At 49.8% G+C, this 9,233-nt stretch overlaps 2 protein-coding genes and 4 non-coding genes across 8 annotated transcripts; all 6 read right to left on the bottom strand.

Annotated features, from left to right (window-relative positions):
• Positions 1-92: 92 nt before the first annotated feature.
• On the bottom strand, positions 93-4,991 carry cnksr3 (cnksr family member 3). Of its 3 annotated transcripts, none has more exons than XM_037244705.1 (13): positions 4,790-4,991; positions 3,633-3,796; positions 3,364-3,566; positions 2,859-2,946; positions 2,658-2,699; positions 2,041-2,160; positions 1,899-1,958; positions 1,707-1,775; positions 1,465-1,614; positions 1,273-1,388; positions 1,029-1,198; positions 838-924; positions 93-770 (listed from the first exon to the last, which is right to left on the bottom strand). In XM_037244705.1, exons 1-13 carry the CDS (start codon positions 4,839-4,841, stop codon positions 466-468), a joined length of 1,626 nt encoding a protein of 541 aa, XP_037100600.1. In that variant the 5' UTR covers positions 4,842-4,991; the 3' UTR covers positions 93-465. The 3 variants fall into 3 exon arrangements, with proteins under 3 accessions (XP_037100600.1, XP_037100601.1, XP_037100602.1); XM_037244706.1 differs by having other exon boundaries at positions 1,285-1,388; XM_037244707.1 differs by lacking the exon at positions 4,790-4,991 and adding an exon at positions 4,003-4,313.
• A 1,287-nt stretch (positions 4,992-6,278) lies between these two features.
• rps7 (ribosomal protein S7) lies at positions 6,279-9,014 on the bottom strand. Its single transcript, XM_037244237.1, has 7 exons — positions 8,939-9,014; positions 8,306-8,391; positions 8,148-8,219; positions 7,652-7,795; positions 7,214-7,278; positions 6,730-6,880; positions 6,279-6,392 (listed from the first exon to the last, which is right to left on the bottom strand). The coding sequence occupies exons 2-7, from the start codon at positions 8,378-8,380 to the stop codon at positions 6,315-6,317; spliced, it is 585 nt and encodes a 194-aa protein (XP_037100132.1). The 5' UTR covers positions 8,381-8,391; positions 8,939-9,014; the 3' UTR covers positions 6,279-6,314.
• On the bottom strand, positions 6,472-6,688 carry LOC119118497. Its single transcript, XR_005096737.1, has one exon. It is a non-coding gene; the product is annotated as a small nucleolar RNA SNORA73 family (small nucleolar RNA).
• LOC119118496 lies at positions 6,952-7,170 on the bottom strand. Its single transcript, XR_005096736.1, has one exon. It is a non-coding gene; the product is annotated as a small nucleolar RNA SNORA73 family (small nucleolar RNA).
• On the bottom strand, positions 7,381-7,597 carry LOC119118498. The gene has a single exon (XR_005096738.1). It is a non-coding gene; the product is annotated as a small nucleolar RNA SNORA73 family (small nucleolar RNA).
• On the bottom strand, positions 7,860-8,077 carry LOC119118495. The gene has a single exon (XR_005096735.1). It is a non-coding gene; the product is annotated as a small nucleolar RNA SNORA73 family (small nucleolar RNA).
• Positions 9,015-9,233: the final 219 nt, after the last annotated feature.

The following is a 9,233-nucleotide window of genomic DNA, read 5'->3' as shown; positions in this document are numbered from 1 at the left end:
CCAAACCATCTCCACGCGTGCACAGTGCGCGCGCGTGACCGTGGCAGACGGTCAAACAAGCGACGTCCCACACAAACATGACGTCAGCGTCGAGCGTCACTTAACTTTTAATAAACGATACAACAGCGCCGTCTAGTGGGCGTTAATGGGAACAGAATATGTGCGATTCTGCCAATGAAACTCAAAAATGGAACCACAAAAATTTAAACAATTTGTGTATAGAAACTTTGTCCTGAGTAAAAATGTGACTTAAAAGATGTTTACAGTAAAAAAATAGATATATTGTAGGATATATTTATAGCGTGGGAGGGTCACAGACGCAAAAACCTTATTGTGCCATCTTATGCTATTTCAAATCAATGAGGTTTTCAGCACGTAACAAATAGATCAAATCAAATCAGTAAATCTGCTGCAAGTATTTGGCACATCCCTAAAAGGGTTCATAAAAAAAAACCTGCGTGTCCGTCAATGGCTGAGCAGCCTGAGGCGAGCCAGCCAGCCTCCGAGCAGCGACGTCGACTGTTTCCCACTGGCAGCGGCGGCGGCGGCGGCGGGCTCTTTCTTGCCCGCTGCTTCCTGCAAGGGGATGGTGGCGCTGTTGTGCAAGTCGGCGCTGATGAAGCAGCGGCTGCCCCGGATGTGGTCCACGCCGCGGATGGACGGTTGCCGGCGGTACGGCAGCGGGAAGCATTGCTCCTCGTCGCCCTTCTCTTCAGTGATGCTGCTGATGCCGTCATTGCTCAGGTAGCGCTGAAGATGGTGGCTGCCTCCTGCGTGACGCCACGCCATCTTTGAGTGAAGCTTCTCGGCGGCTCCGAAACGGAGCGGCTTGCTTACCGTTCCTTCCTGGAGCGCCGCCACGCTGGCAAGACACGGCCGAGAGAACCTCGGCCGGCATGGACATGGGTCGAGGTTTACCTGCACCTGCACGGACGACAAGTAGTTTTCACCTTATTGTCGACCTACCATGATTCATATTTGACTGCCAACATTATTTTTTGGGAGTTCTCGGTGTAAAGCGTTCTCACCGCGTCCACCGTGGCGCTGTCGGAGTCGGACTGGAACCGGGATGGGGACCGGGGCTGGGGCCGGGATGGGCAGATGGACTTGAGGAGCGTTGTCGACGTCGGTTCTGGCAGCGCCGCATGCCTCAGCATCCAGACAGGAGTGAGGAGACCTCGATGGTGCCTTGGCCTCACTGAGTGAGCAAGATGAAGAAATGGCTTGAAATGAGCGCAGGAGGAAGCGGAAAGGTCAAAGTGCGCCACTCACGCTGATAAATACTGGGCGCCGGAGGGAGGGGGGATGTGCAGATCCAAGATGGCCGTCTTGGCGCCATTGGCAGGGGTCTCCGAAGGAAGACGCCATCTGGGGAGGCCCGATGACACCTGCAATGTCGTCATGGAAACAAACATTACAAGATCACGCTACGATGTCACGTGATGATGTCACGCTCGGTCCAACCTGAACGAGGGGGGGCCTCCAGCGCATGTTCTTGAGCGGCGCCGCAGCAAAGGCGCCGGCGGTTTCCGACGGCCTCTTCTTCAACACCAAAAGCACGTCGCCCGACGTTGCCCTCAACTTGGCCACCAGGTTCTTGAGCTGCCAGCCCACCTGGACCAATCACAGCGCAGCGTGGCGATGATGGGGCGGGCGGACGGACGGGGACATGCAGGAGGAGAGACAGCGAGGTCGGCGTCACTCACCACGGTCTGCTCGTTGACTCGGATCACCTCGTCTCCGGCGTGGATCTTCTTGGTCCTGTCTGCTGGGGACTAAAGTTGAAAACCAATGAGAAGGACTGAGAATGAACAAGGTTGGCTCTTTCTTCAGTCTAGCCTGGGGAAAATAATTAGCTGTGGATTAACCAATTAACTGATCACAAGGTGGTAACTCACGTTCTCGGTGGTTCCTGTAACGACGTGAAGGCCGTCGTAGGTGGACTTGATGTAGATGCCCTACCAAGCAACGCATCCCATTAGTGCTGCACGCAGTCTATAAACTGGCCACAAGAGGCCACCAAATTCCACCAGCACTCACCAGGCCTTCACCGGGCTTGATGTTACAGATGTGAACTTCCTCCACGCACGAATGGTCGCTATTGGACGGGTCGGAGGTCATCTGGGCTGTCTTCTCGCAGAGGCTGTTTAGAGCTTGAGACTGAAACACACACGCACACACACACGGGAGTGCTTTAGCGCAGGAAACTAGCAACCAACAGGAAATACCAAAATAAGCAGGAAACACTGGAGAGCACTCCTCCCAGCTTTTTTGCAACTTGGATTGGGTTCACAAGGTGAACGGAACACAGCGAAAACCAGCCATACACACACATGCACACATACACACACGCCAGTATATCCCCATCGCTTGTGTGTAGCTAATAATTAGCCTAGCTTCTTATTTCTTCCATTAATATTACAAGTTGATGCTGTTAAAAATGTTGCTTTTTGTTGCTGGCATTTTCTTTTTATTGGAAGTTTGGAAGGGGAAGAGACACACAAGTGCGGCGAACAAAAGGCTGGCCAACAGGAAGCGTGATCTAAGACAGGAAGTCGGCGTTCCCGAGCTGAATAAACAGCAGCACACAACATGGGACAGGAAAAGGGAAATGTGTGTGCGTGTGCCAATATCAAAAGCAGAAGAAAAGGACTGACCACTTCCAGGCTCTTCTCTTCTATCTCATAAACGGTGAAGTCCTGTGAGGGCAAAACACAAACATGAGTGAGGGTGGCGGGCGGCTTCGGCGAACTTTGACCAACAACGAGATTAAAAAGGCTCGTGAACGTTATTAGGATTAGAAAACAAGTTCCGACGTCATTCAAGTGTAGAAAATAAAGCAAATCAAAGAGAGCAACCTTCTGGACGGTGGAGGTGAGCTCCAGACACAGTTGGACGATGTTGCTTTTCGTGGACGTGAAGTCGCTGGCGCTTGTCAGGGGAGTCCTGCAAACAACATCATTTATTGACATTGGGCCGAGAGAGAAAAGAAAACAACTTTTGTTAGCTCTCCATGCCGCCAGGCGTGTTTATTTTCTTATCATCACAGATTGCTAGCGACAGATGTCTCACTCTGTCGAATGGACCGCGAATGAAATGTAAACAACAGCGACGGGTGTCAAACGTTGGGAATGTTCTTCAGGCTCGTACAAGCCTCACCTGGGAAAGGCGCAGGAAGGCGTGTGTGTTGTGTGAGTGTGTAATGAGCTGCTGTGTCAAAGTTTGAGTGACAGTTATTAGGGTGGTGAAATGTTTGGAATTCGGGAAAAGTATCCCGTGTGTGTTTGGCTCATTTAGCACGTGAGCTAGCGGTTAGCGCATCTGCCCGAGCGCCTCGGAGGTTTGATGCTCATCATCACACACCTGTCCATCCAGGCCAGCAGACTCTTGGCGGCGGCGATGAGCTCCACCACGGCGGTGAGGAAGTCGTTGGAAGGCCGGTGGGCGGCGCTGCTGCCGTAGGCGGGGTTCTTGCGGCGCTGCGACACGGCGCCGCCCAGGTCGCGGTGAGCCAGCCTCATCCGGCCCACCAGCGTCTTCAGCTTGTCCGACTCCACGCCGTTGTTCTTCCAATAACGAGAGACGTCATCAGCGACTGACCCGATTCGCTTTCTAACGTGACGACGGCGTACCAGCGCACAGAGCAGGTCGACGGCTTCCAGCATGAGCTCCTGATGGCCCACCTTGAGCACGCCCAGCGTGCTCAGTTCCTGGTGTGTCATCTTCAGAAGCTTCTCCCCATCCACCTGCCGCCACCTAAAGGCCGGGAGGTATTGTTGCAGGCTGTCGTCCAGGCCTGGGCCGCAACAAAAACAACAGCGACGCGTCCGGTCAGGCACGTGAGCAAAGAGCGGTTGCCAGTTAATCATTGAGCAAATATCAACAACTTTGAGTTCAACTCAAACACGCACGCACACTGGCGGCCTACTTATAATCGCAAGTGCTCGCCAGTGCTGACCGACAACATTCGAGAGGAAAAGCTTTTCCTCGAGTGGCGTGCACCTTTGCTAGCAGAAAGTGAGTGTCAATAGCCTGAGGCGTTTATTCTTTATCCTCAGCAAAGAAGTGTCTCTCTCTGTTAAGGGTGTGGCCTTTTCCATTTTATCCTCCCACTGAACAAACAAGCCAGTGCGGATCCTCCTCCTTCCACCGCGAGTCCAAACTCCAGAGTTTCGGTTAGAATTTGGACTCCTTCCAGTGGAAGTTACAATAGCATCTGTCCATCCCTTACGAGCGGAAGACACGGCGGATGTCTGTCACTCAACAGGGCGGAGGCCGCCAGCTGATTGGACCGACCGCAAAGGCTTGTCGTGCGAGCTGCAACATGTCGATCGGTCCCGACACGCCGAGCTGGTCCCGGGATCATGTGATCAAACAAGAGACGTTTGACGGTTTTGCTCATTCTCAGACACATCACTGCTCATTAGCATATGGATAGACACAACCTGTGTGACGTCACAGTGGGCTACTTAGCCACACCCCTGGCAGCCTGTTGCTCAGCCAATGACTTGACAAGCATAAGAACCACTTTGACGGTTCGAATCACAAAAGAAAACCAGCGCGTTGTTTGTGTGAGTCCACTGTGCACAGCAAGTCTAAATTCGGGCGTGAATTCTTGTTTTACGCCACAAAATATGTGAGCTGCCTCGAATCCCAACATGGAGAGGAGGAGCCGCTGACTTCCAACAGATAAAAACATGCATCGACTTGATTACGTTCTTGCATGATTTGCGCGTGCAGTAGTCAGTGAGGTAAGTTGATGAGTTGCAATGTTGCTCGCTCTTCTTACCTCTCATCCAGTCTAGGACTTGCTGAGGGCTCCATGCGCTCACGGCCTCCATGTCGGACTCTTTAAAAAGTGGAGATGATCCTCGGCGAGGGCCCAAAAGTCATGTTTATTAATAATTACAGATGTTTTCTGTTGTGCATGGTGCTGGTGAGTGAGAAGTCAAGTGCTCTCCTCTGGTGAACGTTTCAAGTGGGAGGGCCGCACTAGTGTTGGCTCGTGAGTGAACGATTCGTTCAAAAGAACGTTTCTTTTCAGTGAACGAGAGTGAACGAATAACTTCCTAAAGTGATTCGTTCTTTTTTCAGTTCATATGACTTCAACCAGTAGGTGTCGGTAATGCGCATTGAAGCTGGTGCCACCTCGCCGTAAAACAAAACGAAGAAGAAAATGACGTCACTTCCCGTTAACGAACGAGTCGTGAATAGCATTTAGAAGCACGGTGTGGAACACCACTATACAATAGTGTTTACCAGCTCAGTGGCCTAGTGGTAGAGTGTCCCCCCTGAGATTGGGAGGTTGGGGGTTCAAACCCCGACCGGGTCATACCGGAGACTATAAAAATGGTACTCATTTCTTCCCTGCTTGGCACTCAGTGTAAGGGGTTGAAATGGGGCTCCGCTGCTGCTCACGATCATTTTAACTTATAAAATCAAGATTACCCAAAGAGAAACATAATCTCCCCGTTGTTGCAGAACGGCGCATCCCTTCATGCAAGAAAGTTAGCCGTTAGCTTGGAGAAAACGTGCATAAAAGAAGTGGTGTTCCACTGAGTGCTTCTAAATGCTATTCACGACTCGTTCGTGAACGGGAAGTGACGTCATTTTCTTCGTTTTGTTTTACGGCGGTGGCACCAGCTTCAATGCGCATTACCGACACCTACTGGTTGAAGTCATATGAACCGAAAAAAGAACGAATCACTTTAGTAAGTTAAAAATAAATGAATAAATAAGAAAGTGTAGCGAACGATTCTTTTGAACAAATATTTTGAGTGAACCGATTCTAAAGATTCCGTTCACTTCAAAGAACTGGAATGCACACCACTAGGCCGCACGGGCGCGTGCACGACAGTGTCGCGTTACCTCAGCCCCGCCCAACAGCTCTTCGCCAGTCACGTGATCGCGCGAACAAAACGGCAGTTGCCTTCTTGAGCTTAAAACATTTCATTTTTCGTTGCGATGATGGCAATCATTTGACATCACATCTAGAAGGCCAGCAGGGTCTTTTCGAGCAAAAACAAAAAGGCGACTTTGGAACTCTGATCAATGGTGCCACCGAGCGGCGGATGTTGGTATTGCACATCTTTCAATGAACATGACGCTCAGGTGGAAATTCAAGGTTTGTTTACAGCAAAGCTAAACAATTTGTAGTCAGTGCCAAATGCAAGTAAATAAGTTCCCAAATTAAAAAAAAAAAAAAAAAAAAGGAGCAAGCCAAAATCTCAATGAGTCCTAGCCAAGTGGCGTGATAAGCAATGAGACAAGAGCCAACGTTTGAACAGAACACAAATTTATTTTGCCATGTGCATTTAGAGCTGGTATTCGGGGAATTCAAAGACGACTTCTTTGCCTGTGAGCTTCTTGTAGACGCCGGCGAACGTTTCCACCTGAAACCATGAGACACATTTGATGACAAACCGCTAAAGGCTAGAAACTAAATAAATGAATAAATACAACACAATAATCAAATGTGCACTGCATGGTTTGGCTCCCCAGTCATGGCCCCAAAAGGACTCTGGGAAGTTGTAGGAATATGCTGGACGTTCATCCTCACCGACAAAAGTCGGGGACGCAACTCTTTCTGCGACGCGGTGGAAAGGGAATGTACGTCATAGCACGAGGCTACGCTCCCATACGCCACAGCGACAGAGCCAGGGAGAAACTCCCTGGATGTCCGCGTCAGATCATAACTGGCCGACGGGCTCGCCGCAGCGGGTCACGTACTTTGTGTTCCACGTTGATCTGCTGCGCCTTGTCCAGATGGACCTTGATGAGTCGACTGCTGTCCAGCTTGACGCGGATTCTCTTGCCCACAATCTCGCTAGGGAACACCAGGTCCTCCAAGATGGCGTCGTGAACGGACGTCAGCGTGCGGCTGGATGAAACCACAGCAAAAGAAGCGTGCGGATGAGTTTTTGAACATCAAGGCGAGTGTTTGAGGCTTCAAAATGTGCACTGCATGGTTTGGCTCCCCAGTAACAGCCCCCTAAGGGGCTCTGGGAAGTTTTAGGAATATGCAGGACGTTCATCCTCGCCGAACAGAGTCGGGGACGAAACTTTTTGTGCGACGTTGTGGAAGGGGAATATACGTCTTAGCGCGAGGCTACGCTCCCGCACGCCACCAAGACAGAGCCGGGAGAGAAACTCACCGGATGTCCACGTCGGAGTCACCGCATGTGAGCAGCACCGAGAAAATATTTGCGCTCACCTTCTGGGTCGCTTCTGCTTATTCTTGATGCGACTTTTCCGGGTGGGTTTAGGCAGAATTCTCCTCTGAAAGACAACACTCACTCATTGGTCAATCAAGCACACCAACATAATTGTCTTCATTCCTGACATCTTTATATCCAACTGCCTTTTTTTGAAGGTTGTGTCAAATGTGCACTGCATGGTTTGGCTCCCCAGTAAGGGCCCCAAAGGGACTCTGGGAAGTTGTAGGAATATGCAGAACGTTCATCCTCGCCGACAAAGTCGGGGACGCAACTTTTTGTGCGACGTGGTGGAAGGGGAATGTACGTCTTAGCGCGAGGCTACGCTCCCGTACGCCACCGGTACAGAGCCAGGAGACCAGCTCACTGGATGTCAACGTCGGTTCAAACAAATTTGATGCGAGGAGCGTTTTCTAAAAATGATGCAACGAGCTAACCTGCGCAATGAAGACTACGTGCTTGCCGCTGAATTTCTTTTCCAGCTCCCTGACCAGGCGCACTTGAATCTTCTGGAAGGACTTCAGCTGAGGAACGGGAACGAAAATGATGATTGCTTTCTTGTTCCCCGAAACCTCAATTTCCTGTTGAGAACATCAAACAATTAGTCACAAATTTAAAAATCACATCATCATACGGCAGTATGGGGGGTGTGCGCTGCATGGTTTGGCTCCCCAGTAAGGGCCCCAAGAGGACTCTGGGAAGTTGTAGGAATATGCAGGACGTTCATCCTCGCCGACAAAAGTCGGGGACGCAACTTTTTCTGCGACGTTGTGGAAGGGGAATGTACGTCTTAGCACGAAGCTACGCTCCCATGTGCCACCAGGACAGAGCCAGGAGACCAGCTCACTGGGTGTCCACGTCGGATTAACAGCATGCAAACGGAAATGACACTAAATCCACATTTTGTTTGTCAAACTAGATATTCAATTTCACCTTTGCTGCTGTGATGTTGAGTTCTCTGAGCTGCGCCTTGAGGTCAGAGTTCATCTCCAGCTCGAGAAGAGCCTTCAGGGGCACAAGACAAGGCACAACATTGAATATAAATACTTAACTATTAATATCATTGTTATATGTCTGACTCTACCGCTTACCTGGGAAATCCCAGACTCAAACTCGTCTGGTTTTTCGCCATTTGGCTTCACTATCTTAGCACTCGTGCTGAACATGGCCGTTGTCTCTGCAAACAAAACCACGTTTAAAGATTTGGATTTTAAACAGTGAGCAACGCAACGCACACACCAGATCACACTGATTCCGAATTCTAACCTGTGTACTGCTACATTATTTGATCGTCAATAAAGTACACGCTATACCTTAAAGGAGTTGAGGCAGTTAGCCATATTGCTAAGCTAACGCTGCGACAAGGAGCTTGGCAACGCTCAACAAATCCTGATGCGAAAATACTTTTACCAGGAGCACTTTCGAAAGATTAAATCAGCGACTTGTAGAGGGGAAAAAGCGCTATCGGGTATCCACGCTACGGTCTCCAAAGTCGCTGTTATAAGCGAACACATGCACGGCCTGCTCGGCGGATCCAGCATTCAACTGAGCGAGTCAACCACGCTTTGTTGTGTCTTCTAAACCTGCAATCCGTCGTCACAAAGCGCTCAATCTAAGCCATCATGCATGTACGAATGTGGACGAGACAGAAACGTGTCCATTAAAGCTTATTTTGCCACATTATCGGGCAAAATAGTCCATCCAGCCATAAAGTCACAACCAACCTCAGTCAACGACGGCCAAGGAAGAGACCGGAACATCGCGAGAGTGGCATTCATGCACAGCTGCGTTGGGGTAGAGTATCGCGAGAGAACGTTGGATCTCGTCATCAAAGTATCGCGAGAGGCCCATAATCCGCGATTAGACACCCGGAAACAAAATGGCTTAATTTTGAAAATAATGATTATTTTTACCCGTATTTCCAAAAACACGCAATTTAGTTTTTAGTTAACTATAATAATGATTTGAAAAAATAAGATTGAAGCATGACAAAATATATACGATTAAAAAGATCACAAA

Source organism: Syngnathus acus, chromosome 24 (assembly GCF_901709675.1).
Source record: "Syngnathus acus chromosome 24, fSynAcu1.2, whole genome shotgun sequence".
NCBI lineage: Eukaryota > Metazoa > Chordata > Actinopteri > Syngnathiformes > Syngnathidae > Syngnathus > Syngnathus acus.
The sequence above is the reverse complement of the archived record's forward strand: the minus strand, read 5'-3'. Positions and strand labels throughout refer to the sequence as shown.

Excerpts from the sequence above, each read along its gene's own strand:
- cnksr3 (XM_037244705.1), bottom strand. The coding sequence starts at position 4,841 with ATGGAGGCCGTGAGCGCATGGAGCCCTCAGCAAGTCCTAGACTGGATG. Across the intron at positions 2,161-2,657 it reads AAGAGAAGAGCCTGGAAGTG|TCTCAAGCTCTAAACAGCCT; the intron begins GTCAGTCCTTTT and ends TGTGTGTTTCAG. Across the intron at positions 925-1,028 it reads ACAGCGCCACGGTGGACGCG|GTGCAGGTAAACCTCGACCC; the intron begins GTGAGAACGCTT and ends TCGTCCGTGCAG.
- rps7 (XM_037244237.1), bottom strand. The coding sequence starts at position 8,380 with ATGTTCAGCACGAGTGCTAAGATAGTGAAGCCAAATGGCGAAAAACCA. Across the intron at positions 8,220-8,305 it reads TTGAGTCTGGGATTTCCCAG|GCTCTTCTCGAGCTGGAGAT; the intron begins GTAAGCGGTAGA and ends GTGCCCCTGAAG. Across the intron at positions 6,881-7,213 it reads AAGCAGAAGCGACCCAGAAG|CCGCACGCTGACGTCCGTTC; the intron begins GTGAGCGCAAAT and ends GGTTTCATCCAG.